General features: G+C 42.8%; 1 protein-coding gene and 1 long non-coding RNA gene across 3 annotated transcripts; one reads left to right on the top strand and one right to left on the bottom strand.

The window, feature by feature from the left end:
- Positions 1-8,101: 8,101 nt before the first annotated feature.
- LOC148053165 (uncharacterized) lies at positions 8,102-13,614 on the bottom strand. 2 transcript variants are annotated; one of them, XR_015708575.1, is made up of 4 exons: positions 13,503-13,614; positions 12,324-12,373; positions 12,019-12,139; positions 8,102-10,612 (listed from the first exon to the last, which is right to left on the bottom strand). It is a non-coding gene; the product is annotated as an uncharacterized LOC148053165 (long non-coding RNA). The 2 variants fall into 2 exon arrangements; XR_015708576.1 differs by having other exon boundaries at positions 13,506-13,608.
- Positions 13,615-17,675: 4,061 nt separating this feature from the next.
- Positions 17,676-19,529, top strand: LOC148053164 (uncharacterized). Its single transcript, XM_087774299.1, has 7 exons — positions 17,676-17,707; positions 17,798-17,917; positions 18,122-18,295; positions 18,674-18,715; positions 18,885-18,969; positions 19,070-19,123; positions 19,422-19,529. Exons 1-7 carry the CDS (start codon positions 17,676-17,678, stop codon positions 19,527-19,529), a joined length of 615 nt encoding a protein of 204 aa, XP_087630425.1.
- Positions 19,530-20,529: the final 1,000 nt, after the last annotated feature.

Below are 20,529 nucleotides of genomic sequence, written 5' to 3'. Positions count from 1 at the left end.
ACAGCTGCTAGTGCTGGAGAGCTGTGAATATTGCAGCTCCTCACATCACTAATGTCAGTGGAGCTGCAATAGTGGGAATGTTCTGTAAATGTTCCCCAGTGCAGAACAAGCCTATGTTGGCAGTGACCTGGATTTCTGTCCTTGTTGGACATAATACTTAAAGGAAGGTGTCAAACTCAACTCGGTACTTAAAATCTAATTAAAGACTCCCCATCCTACATGTTTCCTTACAAATTTTCAAGTCCTGCATTTCTGATGACAAACTCCTTCATGTGTATGACTTCAGCACTGATCGCCCTGTTATAAAGAGAGCTGTACAGACAATGCAACGCACACAATTGTTGCTCAGCGCTGAAGAAAACCTTGTGAAAAGGCCAAAACTATTCTGGTAACAGGTCTCAAAAGGGCACTATCTGGTTTTATCATTTCTTAATGAAAGAAGAAGGAGAATTCACTATTTTTAGACTATTACAATGAAGTACAATTGTACATATCTCAACAGAGGATGCAGAGAATCTTCGATGTTGGATGCCTCCCCTCTCTAGTCACTTGGATTAATAAATGTGCTACCGTATCTTCAGAGAGGCTTTCATGACTTGTCTGAGGAAATCACTATAATCACTTTTGTCTTTTAAAAAACGGCAATTATGGAACAATGCTTCAGGATGAGAAAAACAGATGAAATACCAACTAAGTATAATGAACCAGACAAGAGTGTCAAAAAACCAAATTGTTGTAAACATGTTTCCTCCCTGGGGGAATGGCGTCCACCAATCTGCAACTCCTATTACACAGAGGGTAGGGGAAAAGACAGGCCAATGAGCTCATAGGAAGAGGCAGGAGAACCTTTTAACTGATGTACAATCATTTTCTCCTTGAACAGAAGGGATTTCGGAAGATCTCCTCTCTGTTTCTGGTGCAAACCCTAACAGTCTTCCCAAAGACAGGGCTCATAATAAAGGCACAAGTGAACTTTTAGCAGGGAAACAGGAAGACATGAAAGACAAAGAGTCCAGAAAGCACTTTGGAGAGTTCATATTTTGCAGGATTGAATTAAAGGGAAGAAAGCTCTGCCTGATGTCTCTAAATTAATCAAAATAACATTTTCTCTTGAGGTACTGCAGAGATATAGCTCAGGTTTAAGTATGATTTATTACAGTGAAAACACATTCAGGACAAGCATTGTCTCTTTTCCATACTTGCATAGCATAACAGGACTCTCTAGAGCACTGCCACTATATAAACATCTGATGACCTGATCTGAAGCTTCACATTTTCTCCAGTGAACTGCATAACTTAAGTGACCCAGTTAAAACATTACTATGAAAATTTTCCTCAAAGTCACTCATTTATTTGGCAGTACTTAATGAAACGATAGTAGAACTTTCATGTACTTTTTAAGGGTAGACTCGATATGTGCTGTATCCACCTCCACAATACTGGAGTAAATGGTCATTTCTCACTCAGCAGCAGAACTAGGTTCTGTGAGATCTATACCCCTGCCCCATCCCCAAAAGATGATGGCTGGGATTTGTGGACACAGAATGAAATCTCCATTCCAGTACATTAGGAATTAAGAGAGTCTGTCCCCAACCATAGCAGCCAGTGCAGATGGCCTTCTTCTAAAGCTCCTGTTGGCACAGAACACTGGCAGATTGTTCAAAAAGGGATAGATTTGGGGAGCAACAAAGCAGCCAAGGATAAAAATTACATTCAGCTTTGTTCCATGTGCAAACGGAAGTCTATTATGTGCCCCTTTGTTTCCTCTGTTTCAGGAAGCAAGAGATTTTAAAAGACTGAAGTTTAAAGACAGATGCTATAAAAAAGTAAACATTATTTTTCTTCTCTTGGCTCCACAGAAATCAGGAGCTGTCATTCCACTGAGATCCCTTGAAGAGAATTTTTAATTTGGGGCTCTGATGGTTATGCTGCTTCACAGATATGAATACCTGTAAAGTTTGAACTCTCATTTCAATTTTAATCCCTTAGCAGACCTATTGTTTCTGAGAAAACAACAGATTCTTTAAGCTCTTCTCTGTGGGATTATTTGCCTGAATTCTTGTCTTTATATACCTAGAAATTATACGCCCTTTTCTACTAGCTGTATAGCTTAATCACAGTTATGTCAGTGTATGAATGTATGGATCTATACACACAAATATATTCTGCCTGTTTACGTCCACACTCACTGGACCTCTTGTTATTATACCCACGGAAACAACAGGGCTTACGGTGTTTTTTGCCTGTGTGACCTACAATGCTCCCACCAAACTACACAGCAGACACTGTCTTTCCATTCTGTACATACAATGACAAGGGGCCTGAATATAGTGGGAATCGAGGTACCACAACAACAGAAATACATATATTCCAACAACACAATTTTTTATTCTAATGCTCAAATCAGAATCAATGACAAAAAATCCTATTCCCAAGGACTTTCACACCATTCCTCTCAGCTTGATCTTCTACTATGCCAAGATGCTTTGCAATTCAAAGGAAATGATCATGTTACGAAAATTTATCTTTCTAATCCCCTCCAATAACCTTCTTTTAAATCAAAGCTAATTGTTTTTGTTTTGTTACACTCACGTATTTAAAAAGCAGTAGTAGTTTCACGTTCTAGACAGAACCAACCGATACAATATGCCAAAAGCTTTTTTAAAAAACTATTAAGTTGTATCATTTGTTGCTGAAGATAAATATTGCCTTAGAGAAGACCCCAGCAGATATTTAACAGCCTACCACAATAATAAATAAGATAGGAAGTGAAGTAGAATACATATTAAACTGCATCTGCATACAACACACTGTACCATGGCTAAGCAAAGGGAGAGCATTGCATCTATAATTCAGCTTTCATAAATAAAGTATACCCACACGGTTGCTCTGACCAAAGAAAACTACCCTTTATTAAGACAAAAAGCATAGCAAATTTATAACCAAAATCAGCATTAAATTGTGAAATCTTACACATCAGCAAAATAGCCATGAAAATTCCTTATTTCTGTAGCAGTCTCATGACTTATCCAACCCTTTCAGTTTCACATTGATGTCACTTAACCAGTTAATAATTTTTCACTGTTACTTGCAATTTAATCCAGCGTTATTTTTAAATACCCTTTAAATGCATGTTATATAACTTCTGTTATTAATTTGATGTGCTAGAAAATAACTGCATTTGTTGCCTGTGTGATATTAAGTTAATTGTATGTCAAATAGATTTACCTATGATATAATTAATAAAAATGAATGAGTATTCTTTTTATATTTGCATTACAGTTAGCTTTTAGACAGCACAGAAATGTCAAAGCAATGAACAGCCTAAAGCTAGGTTTTGGCTTTTTTATTGGCAGACCTAAATAGAAATATCCTCCAGTAATGCCCAGAGTTGATTTAATACTCAATCTGTCAGCTAATCTTTATGATAAGTAAGTCAAAGCATGGTAAAGGTAACTTATTTTCAGAAAACTTTTTCTTGCCATCAGCTTGTATTTTGAATTAATATCCTGAATATAAATGTCATGATTTGCCAATAAAGTACAAATAAAGGAAGACACAATGAAAGCCTTTTACTTCTTTTGGCACAGGAAGGCAACTGCATTCTAGTAACGTGGTCACCTGTACTGTTACCATGGTTGAAGGTAACACAGAATTTTATTTATTCTCACATTATGAAAATAAGAGCAAATGTTCTAGATTCCCTGGAAAAAATAAACAAGCTAAAAGTGCATTCACAGTAGCAAATACTGGATTCTTGCAAAGTTTTTCTTTTACTAGACTATCCAGAAATATTCCTTAAGCATGAAGGTTTTTTTTATATATTTACTTGCCCTGTTTCTTCTAGTGATCTCCTTTTATGTGGAATGAATGTTTATAAAAAAAATAAAAGGAAGATGATAATAAACATGCAGTAACAAAAGGAAAATCAAGTACCTCTTGACTGTGCTTGCTACAGGTGTTGAATGCAACATTCAAAGCCACTCTAGCTAAAGCAACCAGCAGGTAATCTTGCTGTAGTTGGAGCAATGGAGCAGAAGTGCAGATGATGGGAACTACAAATGAGTCAGTGACAGTGGATACGCACTCTGACACACAATAAACACAATCTTCAGAGCTTATACAAGGGATTACACACCATCGTCTTATCATACTTCACCTTTTTATTTGTTCATGTACTCTGGAGCCCAAGGCAAGCTCCTAGTAAAATATCAAGCCAGTTCACAGTTCCTGTAACTTAAGCCCAGAGGAAACAACAGTAAAAGATGGGAATCACTGACACAGGAGCCACTTCCTTGTGGTCCTGGCCATACATAAACCACATCTACATGTAGACAAACAAAACACGGTTCTGTGAGGTGCCACCTGCGCTCACCTAGTTCCAGCAATGGAGCGTTTGGCTACGCAAGCTATTGCCCAATATGCTGCCGTGAATGCAAACGTTTTTAATGGGATATCATGCCAATTTCCAGTGCAGCATCTAAGCAAGAGAACACATGAAGCAAGTGCACAGGAAGAAATCTGAGCCTGCATAAGAAGTTGAAGAGGCAGCAGCAACTGAACTATTTCACCAATCTGATTTCAGCAGGCCTAGCTGATATTGTCTGCAATCTTACTCATTGCTTAATAGTGGGATTTTTGTTTATGTACTTACATTTCCTACTCACTGTGCACCTTTTTGCTCACAAAAGTTCATTCCTACACTTTTCACTCAAGCTGGAAAATGCAGTACTTTTCTTTGGTATAATGTTCTTCCTTTTCTTTTTAAAATGCATTATGAAAGTTATTCTATAAATAAGAACAATGTATTCCACTGAGTCATTTTCTGAATGGAACAATCACTTAAAGGGTATTTTTTTGTTCCCACTCAGGGAAGGGTGATGGAGGTTCCCTTTAAGAGACTTCTAGAGAATAGACTTATCTTGTTATAAATTACCTGGTACCTAACTTCCCTTTAAAAAGACAAAGAACTTCTTGTTTAAATCCTTCCCGCATGGCTCAAAAATGTGACAGAATGGAAAGAATACTTTTTGTCTAAATTAGCTGAATGTTGATCAAGAGCACTGATCTAATTTTGGGAACTTATTACGCAGCTGGCACTAACAAAACATGTACGAAAGGGTTTTGTATCCATTAATCCATATTTTACAATATATAAAAGTACTGTTCTGACAAAATAGTAAAGGGACACTCAAAGAATGGGTTTTACTTCTGAAGTAGTCCTTTCCAGACTCGCCCAAGCTAGCTCTGCTAACCCAGGAAAAATACAGGAACTTCTTGGGGTGGCTGAGGATCAAGGTACCTAGACATGAGTTGCCTAAGATTTGAAAGTTGTTCATGTTCTTGCTGGGGCTTAGTGCACCTCAAAAAGTCCTTTTACATGCTTTCTAGGGACCCAAACTGATATATATGCACACCATGGACACTTTGTGCTAGTCATTTCATCAAAAAAATTCTTTTCCATGCTGTAAACATACCCCAAGAAGCAGTAACAGAGAAAGGTATAGATAGATGGCTGGGATTAAAGATGCAGAGCTGAGACGAATGGACATGCACATGAACATTCAAACACCTTGACTTTTGCTCGCTAAGCACAAGAGACATTAAACTGCCTTTTCAATCATTACAATCTGAACTAAAATATGGAAATACTGAATGGACTCTCTTGCAAATATCCAGTCTTGGGAAAGGAGCAATGGTGAAACCTACTGTTAACAGAAATAAGTGTTGATTATGAAGAACGGATTAGTTACCTACAGAGGACACACCTGAATTAAAATTCAATGTGTGGCTATAACCTGAACCCATTTCACACAGGCATAACAATCATTAACAGTGAAATGAAATTAATCACTAAGAAAAAGGTGGCCTTGGACATAGGGAGAATGTTGCATACCTTTGAAACTGAGAGGCCTGGAGAAATGAAGAAGATAAACTACTAGTAAACTGGTTTTAAGCAAAATGTGGACAGATAGGCTACTCAGAGAAAGAACAAATAAAGGGACATATTTATCACACTCTAGCCTATGTCAGAGGGAGCTTATGTGAATTATGCTTTTTTCAGTGTTGCAGTCCAAATATGGCAATATTTAGAACCTTGAATTTTACACTTCTCTGTCTGTTGTCTTGAATCTTGGAGCAAGATTGTCAATTTTTGTTGGCCTTACTGAAATTAGGGCAGCCAGTCAGATGTAGATGAGTCGAAGAACTGGGTCCTTGCTTTTATCAAAACTTCTGTAGCTTTAAGACAACCCCAAGAAGAAATGACAGACATCTTAAACCCTCATCTGAGCCTAAAGTAGTCAAATTAGTATGAGCCAGACCACTCCCCTCTTAGAAAGTGTTGTACTCAAAGCTACACAGCTACAACAGTGCATGCAAGGACTTCAGGGGAAATATATTTAATGGAGCATAGACAAAGCACTGAGTTTTGAAAGTGCTAGGTTTGAACTTGTAATTATTTCATTTCAAGCCATGTTTGTAAATCATATGTAAATTTGAGACTTGGGCCATGAGTCTAAACTCATTTGGCCACAAAAATAAGTGTATTTATTAAATCAGTCATCTCTCCATGAAATGAACTACTTGCATATTAAAGTTCAGATTCTGGCTAATTCTAAACTTTAAAGCAAAACTAATGAAATATTATTACTGAAGCATTTCCAAAGAGATAATGATGGGATGAGTGATAAGATGTTAGCGTTTGTTTGGCTAGACACACACATGCACACATTCTCACGAACAAGCAAGTAGAGGAACCAAGGAAGAGGTGGAAAAGACTTACTTATCTTAACAGAAGAGAAGGTACACTACACCTGATAAAAAGATCAAGCAAATTACTTCCCCTTGGGGAAATGGGGTAACAGGCATTGAGTTACAACTGCTGCAGCATAGCTGCATGTTGCTCATTCTGGAGAGATGAAGACAGGCACAATCTAACACTAACTTAGCAAACCGAAGAGGAAGCAGAGACAAAGAACTCCAGTCTCTTTCAAATATTAGCCTTCATCTTAAATGCCTGCTATCTTGTAGCTCATTAGGTAGTATTGTTGTGTCATAAAGCTCCTTAATGTCACTGAACATTGCTCCCAAAGGTGGAGAAGGTTGCAGTAACAAGCAGGGGCTTCTATGCTTTAGTTGATGATTAAAATAACCTGTCAGTCTGTAAGAACAAGGCTATGGCCATAAACTTTCTCTTCTGTGAGTTCACCTTTTCATTAGAATCGAGAGCTGTGTTCCAGACCTGTGGCAGTGAGCCAGTAAAATAGGACTTCAGCAAAATACTGAACATTCAAAAACACATAACAGAAATTGCAGTGGAATACTTCTCTGATGCTTTGTGGAAGTAAAATGATGTGAAATATGTTCTAAAAGTGCAAAAGACTGCACTACATCCTCACATCCAGCATTATACTTAGAGAGGAAGTCAGAAAGACAAACTATGCTTAAAAACCAACAGACAAAGCTTGGGAAAAAAATCCAAATAATTGCCTTTTCATTTGTTTTACTGATGATTTCTTTACAATTTTAACTCTCTTTACAGAAAACTACAATTCACAAGACTTCTTGTAACTTCTTTTGCCTTACTTTGTTTCAAACTGCTGATGCATCCAGGCAGATTGCTTTTTTAATGTAGAATCAGGGGGAACAATGTCTCTAAACGCAGAAGTCCTAACTTCAGTGATGTGGCATGGAAAACATAATGGCTGACAGCTACAAGTTACCACCTAATAACAAACCTCCCACACTACTGATACAACCACTCCGTGAAGGTAAAAAGTTCATCATTACACTCACATTAAAATAAGCTAGTGTAAGTAGCAACTAACTCCCCAGTAACAACAGAAATCTGAAATACTGAATCAGTTATAGACAAGTAAAAGTCCCCAAGAATTTTTCAATCTGATGATTATTTATCAGGATGTAGGTCAGCCTTGCAAAGACATAAGCACACAAACGTGTTGAAAAAGTTACAAAGGCTTCCAGTTCAGCTAAAAGGGGTCATTTTACTTACACCCACACTCCAAGCTAAAAACTATATTGAAATAAAAAATAGTAACATCACTGATCACTGGAAATAAGTGCTCCACATGTAATTTGGCAAGAATATAGAACTTGAACAATTGCTTAAAAAGTGTAAAAACGACAAAGAAGTACTAATACATTTATATGATCCCTAACCTTGTCAGGAAAAAAAAAAAAAACAAAACACAGACCCAACTGTTTTGATTTTAATGGTTTCTGTCTGCTTTAATCTGCAACCCTTTGGTCATAAATTAGTTTAGCATATCTTCTTTTAGTACAGTTGCTGTTTTCTTCCTTTGAAAAAGGAAAACTGTGTGTTCCCTGTGTTTATTATTGTAGTCAGATCTGCTGCATCTTCAAAATTTCTTCTGAAGCCTTGCATACTATGAAGGTCAGACTAACAGGGCTACAGCTGCCTGCAACCTCTATTCCCCTCCACCCTTCTTTAAAAGGTATATTTGCTACATTTGCCATCCTTCAGTCATATGGAAAACTCTGGTACTGAAGAACTACTAAAATTATTTTTAAATATTACTGTTAAAATAAAAATTGCTAATATAAAATGTATAGCTGTTCACGTGATTCTAACAAAGAACATTTTTTGTCCTTTGCCTTAACTCTAGATGTGGCAATACGCCAATCCATACATTATTTACCACCAGCTGCACTACCTCTATCTCATCATCTTTACTAAAAACTAAGGCAAAATTGGACTTTAGCAGGGTTAGTTACATGCAACAAGTTTAGTGTGTAGGTCACTCTTTAAAAGGCTAGGCTGCAATGTGTACTATTTTGCCTCTAATTAAATAGTATACTCGGGTAAGTTGTGTTGACAAGGAAATAGCTGATGGTAGCAATATAGAAATGGATTCTGTATAACCCATTATATTTAACTCACAAATGATCATCCTCTTTGTCTTTTTTTTTTCTTCAATGAACTGCTATAAGACATTAGCTCCATGTTTGTGACCAGTCATAATTCAATGAAAACAGAATAGCATATATCCAAAGCTTAAAACATCATCACTCGTATAATACAGATGTTAGGACAAATACAAAAAAAAGGACCTGTATAGCCATTTAAGTTCAAGCCAAAACAACATCAACATACACTGGTGTTTCTTCTATTCTCTCAGATGTATAGCTCCCACATAGCCATCACTCTATATAATACACATTTCTAGTGACTGTTCTATTGAAGTGTTATGCTTAACTTGATCAAAACACTTGAGGTTAATAATTGCAGTGTTATTGAACATAACCCTCTCTCTCATTTGCTGTACTACAAATATTCTGTGTATGGAGTTTAACTGTGTCTTCTAGTGATGCATGAACGCATCCAACTGGTAAGCAGTAACATTTACTATGTTGCAAACTGAACTTATTTTGAAACACATAAACCGTGTTTACATCCCTTATTTTAACTGAAATGTAGATATGCTACAGTAATATAACATCTCTTTATAATGCCTTGAGTACTTTTTTTATGAAGCCTTTACTGTGTAACAGACATTAAATCTTTGTAGAGCTCACGGATATTGCCAGTGTACTCTTTTGGCCTCCCTAGAAATACTCAAAACTCGGACTTGAGGAGTTGTTTTCTTTCTAAATGATCCTTACTTGCAAATGTACTGCTTGATCACTAGCTGTGATCTGCTCTGTATTCCTGGATGAACTGTGCAGGACTTAGCCCACCAAAAATGAATATTGATTGTTTGGTTAGAGCATCGGCCTAGAACATAAGGGTTCCCTCTCTACACTGATGTCCCTGCTTCAATTATTTCATTAGTCTTATTGTGACACAGAGCTGAGATTAATTTTTCCTGAGGCATTTTTTATTCCTGGATGAAAAAAAGCACATAAGAACTTAATATTAATAGTACTAAAACTGAACATACTGACAGAAAATCATTATTTTCTGGATAGACGGTTACAAGTATTTCTCAGTTATGCTTCCTTCCTAAAAAAATATACTGTGAAGTTTTTTAGAAGTGTATTCTTAAAAACATTTAATCAGGTTACCAAAACCAGGTATATGTCTGCAAACATAATTTAAATCTGGTTCCTTTTGGCACTATAAAGAAAGAACACCGATTAGATTCTTTCATCTCTCATGTCTTCTCAAGTAGAACAAGACTCCAGTGTTTGTGTTGTAAGTAGACATTGTCAATATTATTCTGTGAATATATTATTCCGTAAATGTTGCGGGTTTTCACTGAATATAATTCAATTAATATTTTTGCAGTATTCATACTCATATAAATTATTCAGATAATAATGGCAATATTTATCAAATAATGAATCTTCTCTAGTGTTTAACCAGTCCTAGCTGCAGACAAAGTATGCAGAATGTTTCAGTCTATACAGAACAAGCACAAGTTATCATTACAATTAATCATATGTGGGCATTTCTATTTATCTTTTTTTCTTATGAGCCTATGACCCTGCTCTTACTATGAGTATAATGAAGCCTTTGCCACAGCTTCTTGCAGTTAGTGGGAATATTTCCTCTGATTTTCATGGTCTTTGGATCAGATGCTCGTAATGGATCACAGATAACTGATGGTACGCAGATAGCCCTAGTTTTCTGACAAAAAAAAGAAAATAAACAAAGGAATTAATGTTCAGGTTCAGAAAAGCATGAAAAATACTAAACATGGACTTAGTTTTAAACAGGTGTTTAAGATATTTCCTAGGAAGAAAAGAAATGGGGTTTAAGCTTATTCCCACCTGATAAATACGTACTACATTGCATGTGCCACTGTCAAAAATAATCTTTCCTCATGACTAAATGCAAATTGCTGCTTGACCAGTCAGAACACTGATAATTACCAAAACTAACTACACTTGTGTTATAGAACAAAAGTGACTAACCCAGGTCACTTAATAACAATGATCTACATTGTGTTGTTCTTTTATCTGAATTAGGCTTGGCAAAACAAGTCACTTCTTCACACTTCTGTTCTCTAACTGATTCAACATCAATACAGAAGATAACACACTTGAAAATAAGTTTTAATACCATACTTTTCAAATCACATATAAAAATGCAGATATTTGATGAGAAGTAAAATTCCGGACTCAGATACCTATTACACTGAGGAAAGTATGTACCAAACCATGCCCCCTTACTCAGTGCCAAATTCCACCCTCCCAACCTCAGTCTGCACCAGCATCCAACTGTCACACAAATTCACTTGAAACAGAGAAGTTGTGCAGACATTCCTGTCTAGGACTTCCTCACACAAACACATTTCAGCCTTTTTATTTTGATAATTGTCCTTAGCTTCTCACAGAATTGAAAGAATTTGCTATCTGCATACAATGCGCGATCCCTTGAACAAGAAACCAGCTGATTTATCCTTTAACTGGAGTGCAGTCAGATTCCCTTCTGCACTCAGCCTGAAAGACCTTGTGAGATATTTTCCTGTCACTAGGAACCCCAAACATTCATGAAATGCAAATCAGACCCATACCCCCATTCCCACATGTAATGAGGTAAGAGAGATTTTACAATAGCCAATATTCAGCTTGTATCTCAAAATAAGATGATAGCTTTTTCACAGACTTTGAGCAATACCAGGGCTAAAACACCCTAGCAAATACCACAAGATCCAAGATAAAAATCACAATTTTTGCTGGGTATCATCAACACCCTCTTTTTTTCTTGAAAGACTTCCATTCTTCTACCAATTTTATTATTTTCCGATGGAACAAAGTGTTCTAGATGCTTGTCTTATAAAAAGGCTTTAGTGAATAACTCTTATTTTAAAGATTACAACCAAATGATCTTTTTCTTCTTTCCTACTGAGATTCCTGACTTTTGTAAGCCTCCGGATTTCAGCTCTACTGCAGGAGAACAATAAAAAAACTTCTTGCTTATGAATTTTTAAAATGTGAAATGCAAGTGCAAGATGAATAGAATTTTGAGCACACACTATTACACTATGAGCGATTACCCAGAAAATGTAGGGAATACATACAAATACTTACGCATTTAAGATGATTGCTAACCCTGTCTCACAAAGCTGTTTTTTCCTGCTGCTTTATTCCGCATTCCCTTGGTCATAAGTTAGTTCAATGCATCCTTCTTTTCACTGTAGTTGTTTTCTTCCTTCAGAAAGGAGGGGAAAAACCCTAGGCATGTTTTTTCTGTTTATCCACCAGTAATATATCTGTATGTCCTCTGCTAATATTTTTTTACTTTTTTGCTTTGAATTCACTTAAAGTGCATATTCAATATAACCCCCATTTTCCCTTTATAAACTATAAATAACTACTGAATCAAATACTGTTACCTGGATATATAGATTTCTGATATTTTGATTCAGGAAGCAAAAGCAGCCACCTGAAAAAAAACACAATGTATGTTTCATGTCTAATTGTCTGAGTTATTTAACTATGACCTCACTTCACTTGCTTCAGGAATGACATGTCAGGATCTGCATATGAATTAAAATTAAGGTAGATTACCATCACATGTCTGTATGAAACTTTAAGCGTTCTGTGTTTTCAGCTTTTACAAATAATGCTTTATTTACATGCAACATATATGAAATTTATTTTGACCACGAAAAATGTATCCCTCACACATAACAATACAAAGTATTGAATGAGGCACATTAAAATAAAGACGTGTTCATGTAATTCTAAGGTCTTTATAGTTTAAAAATCACCTACTAAAAGGCTGTTAATATTTTTTGCCTGTGAATACAAGAATTAGCTACATTTTCTTCCTCAAAAGAAAGCAACAGGCCTGTCTGCCAGTTTCTTGGCAATTGCAGTTGGTATTTGAAGCAGCTTTTTCTTTCTTAATAGAAAAGAACAACTAATTCCAAATCTACAAGTGAGACTACAGTAAGGGGGTACATACTAGCTACAATCTATTGCAATGCCTTCTGCAAGTTTTCACATGGGATTGTTTTGTACAGAACTAAATATAAACAAAAAAGCACACACAGCATCCACTTTACCTCTACACTTTTAATTAGAATCAATCACAGAATGCTTTGGGATGGAAGGGACCTTTAAAGGTCATCTAGTCCATCCCTCCTGCAATTGGCAGGGACATTTACAACTAGATCAGGTGGCTCAGAGCCCCATCCAGCCTGGCCTTGAATGTTTCCAAGGATGGGGCATCTACCACCTCTCGGGGCAACCCATCCCAGTGTTTCACTAGCCTCATTGTAAAAAATTTCTTCCTTATAGCTAGTCTGAATCTACTTTCTTGTAGTTTAAAACCATTACCCCTTGTCCCATCGCTATTGGCCCTGCTAAAAAGTCTGTCCCGCTCCAATGTCGGGGGAGGTTTCGATACGATCCCAAGGACGAGATTAAGATGCTGGAATCAGTCAGATATCATACAACCTTTTACTTTTATTTGAGGGAAGAAGAGAATGGAGGGAGGAGGGAGGGCAAGGGAGGAGAGGAAAAGAATAGGGGAGGGAGAGAGAGAAAGAGAAGGAGGAGTTTATCACCACCACTTCGAGTCCGAAGATCTTCCGCTGGGTCTTCGGTGGCCTCAGGCTTCGTCAGGGACCGTAGGCGGGGGGACGGGGGGACCCCGACGCTGCAGGAACGGAAGGAGTGGTCGCGCCCCGCCCAGGGGCACGTGTGCTCCTTATATAGGGGCTCGCACGCATGCGCGGATCACAAATGCGTACGTGCAGCTCGCCAGGGCCGTGCTGCCCCCGCCTCTGCTCTTTTCGCGCCTTTTGTCCCTGCCGCGGCTCTTTTCGCGCCTTTAGTCCCTGCGCAGGCGCATGAGGTTGTTTTTCTCAAAACTGTGAAGAAGAGGGTTTTGTCGAAGCGCGACGCTGGATGGCGCTACAGCGGCAATGTCGAGACAAAACGGCATTTGGTACCGGTTCTCTACACCATCTTTCTTACAAGCCCCCTTTAAGTATTGAAAGGGTGCAATGAGGTCTTCCTGCAGCCTTCTCTTCTCCAGGCTGAACAACCCCAGCTCTTTCAGCCTTTCCTCATAGCAGAGGAATTGAGATGTATGTAACCTCAGATGCAGTGAACTATATACTGGAAATTGGGGCTGATAATCAAGCTCTTTCGTGTTTGTCTTGCAAAAGTAAGGCTTACATTTCTATTTGTTTGACAGACACCAACTGGAATGAGCCCTGATTTTAACAGTGGTTCTGCAGAACAAAACTCCAGGTAGTTGAGTGTTTGTATAGCAATCCTCACTCCAGATCAGCCTTTTCCTATTTATTGAGGAGAAGGTGCTGAGAGAGAAAGCAAAATGTACTGCCTTGTTTGGAACAACAATATAACCCTTAGCAATGCTAAAACTGATGTACCTTCATGAGTAAATTGACTCGTGGGTAACTTCTAACTTCACTGCATAATGATTATGCAAGCAACTTCATGGGATTACTCACATAAATAAGTGCTCACTAGAGTAACAAAGGGCTTCATGCTTTAACTTTCTTTCCCTTTAATGTAAGGCTCCTGTAACTGGTAACAAAACACAATTGCAAGCAGATGTAAAAAAAACCAAACCACAACCAAAAAAACCAAAACAAAGAAGTATGGGCTAACTTAACAAAGCATGCAGGGAGTAAAATTTCTTGTTCAGCATCATCCTGGCAAGACGACCATTCTGTAGGCTGAGATAGCGTGAACTGTCCAAGGAATAACTGCAGTGTTCACTATTGCTATACTAGCAAGAAGTCTGCTGCACACAGTTAATTTTTCCTGCTGGCAAATGCCAATTCTATGTCAAAACATGGTGTTTTCATTTTGTTTTTTCTTTCATGGATGTGTAAGTACTTTGCCAAAAAATTTTTATTCAGTAGTTTATTGTATTTAGCTCACATCCCACATTTCTTATGCAGTTGTTGGAACTTGCAAGACTGATATTTACTCTCAGAAGACTACTGAAAAGTCGTAAGTTACCCTGTACGTTGTTATTACATTGCCTCTACTTCTGAAGACAAGGTCCAAATAAAAGGCAGGAATGCCCTTGACTGCAGAGGGAAAAATACAGCTGCCTTGGCGAATCCTTCTGTGGCTCCTGATGCTGTATATATTAATGGCAACATCTGTTGACATTAGCAAAGAGGAATGTGGAACTAAACTTACCATCAAGAAATCATGTTTTTGTCTGATAAATAGGCAGTAACAGCTGTTTTTACAGCTGGGAGATTTCCTCTAACCGTGGGACCAGACACAGTCAGTTCTTATCTTGGACACTCCAGATTGTTTTGAACAATGCTAGAATGAACGAAGAACAGAAAGGATTGTTGAGATTGCACCTTTTCTTATAGTAAATGACAGTATGATTTGCATTTTTCTGAGTCTTCTTCCACGTGCTGCCCAATTTTTTTTTGTGTGCTGTAGTCGGAGAATGTCTTCAAAGCACCTCAATAAAGGACATGCTCAGGACAGCAATACTCTTAGATTCTGTGTCTGACTGATTCTGCTGTGTTCCTTACCAGGTAAGTTCTCAAGGTTATTCCCAAACTTCATCCCACTGGCCCGGAATAGTAGAATCACAAATTATGGTAACTTCTCTGGGCATGATGGGAATAGGCAGTCCCACACGCGCCCTGCAGCCAGTCTCCACACATTTTCTTGACGCACATTTCTAACTGCAGCACCATGAGCACTTGCAATGTCTCCTGCTTGCTTTGCCTGCTCCTAACAAGCCATTTCAAGGACTTAAGGCCTCTCTTGTCTGCTCACATGCTAACCCATTGGATGACCACATGTTTGTGCCTGTAATGCACTCACACAGAAGGTGATTGCGAGGGCCATGAAAGTGGTACCAGCTAAAGGTGAAATGACTTACTTAAGGGACTTTTCTAGTTGGAGAAGATCGTAAAACAATAATATTTTCGGCTATCAATAAAAATACAGGTATGTGATAAAATAGGAAGTTTCAGGCTCTCTTCCCTCCAAAATAAGCCGCAGCCTCTGGACAGAAGCATGAAATGGTCTTGCCCAGAGCCAGTATTGCATCACATGGACCTGGTCTAAAATACCTCTAACAAAAACTCAGCCTCAGAGAAGAGAGCAGAAGATAAATCCTGTGACTATAACCAGACTGAGTTTATAACTCAGTATCTCTCTTCAGTGAAGTTACTAATAAGACCATGGATTCAATTTCTGTCCTGGGGCCTTTTCAAGCTGCTTAGGTCATTGTTTTAGAAGTTTGAGGCTTATTCAGGAAGCGATCAATTCAAGAATGGAGCATATATTTTAGCTGGTCAAGAGAATACATGGCACAAGGTTACATCTGTCAGTGTTTGAGCCGACATCCACTGAAGCCCACGGACAGCTTCACCAAGATTTGCATTCTTCATGACGCCGTTCTCCAACACCCTTCATCTGGTTAAGAATACACAGACTAGCCACTTAATGCCACTGTCCAGGAGAGGATGTTTGTCCCAGGTAGTATTTCATGCTCTGATAGCTGCCTTTCTGAAGGGTGGAAGTGTCCATGATGAAGGTGTTTTTCATCCTAAACAGGGCAGAGCAAAGGTGTGATGCTGCACAGCCTCTCCCTCTTATAGGGAGGGAGGTCCGTGTTCGTTTCTGGGTCCGGACCATGATGTTGCCTTTCTCCCACAGCATGAAGTGTTGAGGCACATTGAGAAATCCAGAAAATGCTAAACACTAAGTTGCCACTAAAAAGCTGGAAACTCTGTACCTGCGCTCTATCAGAACATTCATCCACTTTCTCCCTGTCCCATAACAAAAGGTAGCCTTCCCGTTATGACCACTGCTTTGGCTAGAGAAAAACACACACTTCTAATCCTCATCGCAGTAGCACAGGGTCATGTGCAGAAAGGGTGGGACTGACTGTGGATGCCACATGTACAGGCATGGGGAATCTAGAGAAAGCCACGCACACTCGTGACCAAGACACAGTAGCTTTGGGACCTGGACAGACCTCCTGGGGCATGACGGTCCTTGCAAGACCAGCTTTAGAAATCTGAGGCCTGGAGCAAAGTAGAGGTACCCTTAGCGCAAGAGGATCTGCTAGGATCAGGTGGAAGAGGAGGAGACTAGAGAACACTGAAGCAAAGTGGAGAGGCACCTTGTGCCTGATGGGCCCCGATGGGGCGCACCCTCAAGTGCTGAGAGAGCTGGCACGTGGGCTTCTGAGGCCACTCCAAAAGGGAGATGTGCCTGAGGACTGGAAGAAAGCAAGCACCATGTGTGCTGATGAGCAGTGCCGTGGATGGACAACTGGCTGAGCGGCCAGGCCCAGAGGCTGCTGACCAGTGGCACCAGGTCCAGTTGGAGGCCAGGAACCAGCAGTGAAACCCAAGGCAAGGGGAACTGCCAGCAGGTGGAGGGAGGTGGTCCTGGCCCTCTGCTGTGTCCTGCTTGGGGCTCCCCAGTGCAAGAGAGACATGGCCCCACCGGAGAGAACCCCCAGCCCAGGGCCCCCCCAGTGCCCCCCCCCCCCCCCCCCCCAGTGTCCGTTGGAATGTTGGTCAGTTGGAGCCAACAGCCACCAGGGCCGGCAGGACGGAGCTGTGCTGGCCCGGAGCAGCGCTGGGAGGAGGCAGGGGCTGGCCGAGCAGCTCAGCTGCGGCACCGACACCAGCACCCCAGTTCCCATCCTCGCTGTGGCCGCCTGGGCCGTGTCCTTGGTGCACGGCGAGGGTCCTCCTGTCCCGGGCGGGATGGGCCAGGCCAACTGCTGCTGCGGCTCCAGGTGGGCTCTCCCCGTGGCTCGGGGACACGCGGGCATGGCCGGGCCCTGCAGCAGCTGCCTTTCTCATGCCTGCCACTCTCTGCTCTGCAGGGAGGCTCTCAGCGAGGCCGAGGCGGTGCTGAGCGCAGACGTGCGGCTGACCCGGGGCCGCAAGAGGAGCGAGAGGCGCCTTCTCCTCCTCCAGGAGGAACTGGTCATCGCCAAGTTGCAGTAAGACCCTCAGAGCCCAGCTGCCTTTCCCCAGCCCTGGCCCTGCCACCAGGGCAGGGACACCCTGCCACCAGCCCCAGGCCCCAGCACCTTGCTGCTGGATGCACCCCTGTGCGTCCCAAGGCAGGCGGGGGACAGGGCTCTGCCCGGGGGGGACCCCAAGGAGCCCACCTCCAGCTCCCTGCCCGCCTCTCCTCTCTGCAGACGTGGCACCACCGTGCGCCCACAGCTCCGCCTGGCCCTGGACAAGCTGTGGGTGCTGAGCGGCGGGAAGGAGGCAGCGGGGGAGGAAGAAGAGGAGGAGGAGGAAGGCAGCGATGAGGACAGGACCTCCCTCATCCTCGTCTGGCCCACCGGCTCCGGTGTTGCCACTTTTGGGTGAGTCGTGGTGCCACATCCCATGGCAGGGCAGCAGAGGTTCCCAAGCACGCCCCGGCGGCCATCCTGTGAATGGCCTCTGCCCTCCGTGCAGAGCCCGGGGCAGGGAGCGGGCAGCACGCCCACAGGGATGGGTTGGGGGCATTTCCACATCCTGCATCCCCTGGCCACCTTTTGGTGCCCAGAAGGGAAAGGCAAAAGCAGCTGCTCTGGCAGGACACAGGGAGCCAGGGCTTGGGCAGCGCCTCTGTCCTTCCCCAAGGGGCTTCATCCTGCCCCTCTGTCCTTCCCCATGGGGCGGGGCTGTGCAGGCGCCCGCCTCTGCCCACGGGCTGGGGGACAGCGGGGCCTGACGCTGCTTCTCCTCTCTTTCTGCAGCTCCCGGTCCCTGAAGGAGCTGTGGGTGGGCACGCTGCTGGGGTAAGCCGGGGGGATGCTCCAGGTGCAGCCGCACAGGGGAACACAGCTCCCCAGCTGGGGAGAGGTGCCCCCGCGGCTGCGGGCAGCTGTCGGGCAGAGCCGCCTGACAAGAGAGAAGAGGCAGCTTGGGGCTCACCCAGCTCTCTCCCTGTCCCTTCCCGCTGCACAGGACACCAGAAGGAGCAAAGAGAGCCCGGGTGACCCGCCTGCCATCGATCAAAGCCCTGGAGAAGGAGCTGAGCCACCGCCATGCCGTGAGTGTCTCTCTGCTCTGGGCTCTGTCCCCACGCACTGCTCCTCCAGCTGAGCACAAATGCATTGCTGCTCACCTTCCACTCCTTCTCTCGTGCCCAGTGGACGCCATTCAGCACCAGCAGCCTGGAGAGGCGGATGGAGGGCCAGGCACAGGTGAGAATGGCTGCCTTTCACCCGCCTCGGGATGTGCGGCAAGGGGGGTGAGCTTGTGCAGGAGGGAAGAAGGGTCCCACGGTGCCCCTTGGGGAGCGGAGAGGCTTGGAGAGCCACCAGGAACGCCAGCATGTCCTCGCCGGCCGCGCTGGGAGGAAAGCTGCCGCGTGGGGCAGGGAGCCCAGGACAGCAGAGGGCCCCGGCTCCACTGTGCTCAGGCTGCTGGTGCTGGGTGGCAGCTCGCCGGTGGCCCTTTCTGCTGCGGGGCTGCTCTCTAAGCGCAGCCTGGTTCTTGCAGGCTGATCCCAAGCAAGGGCCTCCGACGGCCCCAGCTAGCAACGGAGGGGGACTTTGCCGCTCAGCAGGTGAGTTTTGGAGAAAAAGGCAACCTCCTGCCACTGGTTGAGCTGTGCTCACTTGTCCCCTGAGTGTCGCCATGCAGGTGTGGCAGCCCAAGGGAGGACGTCACCTGGACGAGCAAGGGCACCTGCTGGGCAGCTGCTGATGGACGTGGTTCTGTGGGGACACGGAGCCTCTGCTGCTGCCCACAGCTTGGAGCCTGCGAGCCGGAGCCGCTGAGCCGGAGCCACAGTTCCAGCTGCTGCCTCCCTGCCCGTCCTGCCGCAGTGCTCAGCACCGTGCTGCGGGCGCACTGGCCTGGCGGTCTCCATTGACGGGCTCTTGCTCTCTTTTCCTTTGCAGCAGGAGCTTCGTTGTTTTCTTTCCTAATGAGCTCACAAAATCCAGTTGACTTTACAGAGTACACTGCCCTGCAAATGGGAGAGATCTGGCTCGGATGGGCAGAGGAGCGATGCTCTCTCGTGTGACGTGAAGCAGGAAATACGGGATGCATGCTGAGCAGCGCAGAAAGCACAAAACACGGAGCTGGTGTTAAAAAGTTGGAATTAAGGAACAAAGACGGAGTTCTGGGGAAACTCCGTCTCTGGACCCTGTCACCAAGGTTCATCCTCTTCCTCCCTGTCCCTTAACAAGAGGTAGCCTTCCCATTTTGGAAAGAGGCAAGATGCACTTGTCATCCTCATTGCGGTGGCCCAGGGAGAGCTGCAGACAGCGGGAGGGACTGACTGGGGATGACCCAGGCATGCGGAAAGCCACACACGCCCCTGACCGAGGCACAGTGGCTTAGGGAGCTCCTTGCTAGGCAGATGGCAACACTGCATTCGTGCCGATTGGAAACCCAGGCCGCGAGGGCTTCCCCACAAAATCGCTGACCCAAAAGGGAACACCAGCGTTGCTGAGCACCGGAAGGCAGGACCGCGCACAGGACAAGGAAACGCAAACTGTTGCGATGTCCAGTTCCCCACTGCCACAAGAATTCATCACACGGTCACATCTTGGGACGGATTCTGCTCCCTCTTCAAACTCTCCTGCCCCTCACGAGGCTA

Source organism: Nipponia nippon, unplaced genomic scaffold, assembly GCF_047370975.1.
Source record: "Nipponia nippon isolate SJK-2023a ecotype South Korea unplaced genomic scaffold, ASM4737097v1 scaffold_4, whole genome shotgun sequence".
NCBI classification, from domain to species: Eukaryota; Metazoa; Chordata; class Aves; order Pelecaniformes; family Threskiornithidae; genus Nipponia; species Nipponia nippon.
The sequence above is the reverse complement of the archived record's forward strand: the minus strand, read 5'-3'. Positions and strand labels throughout refer to the sequence as shown.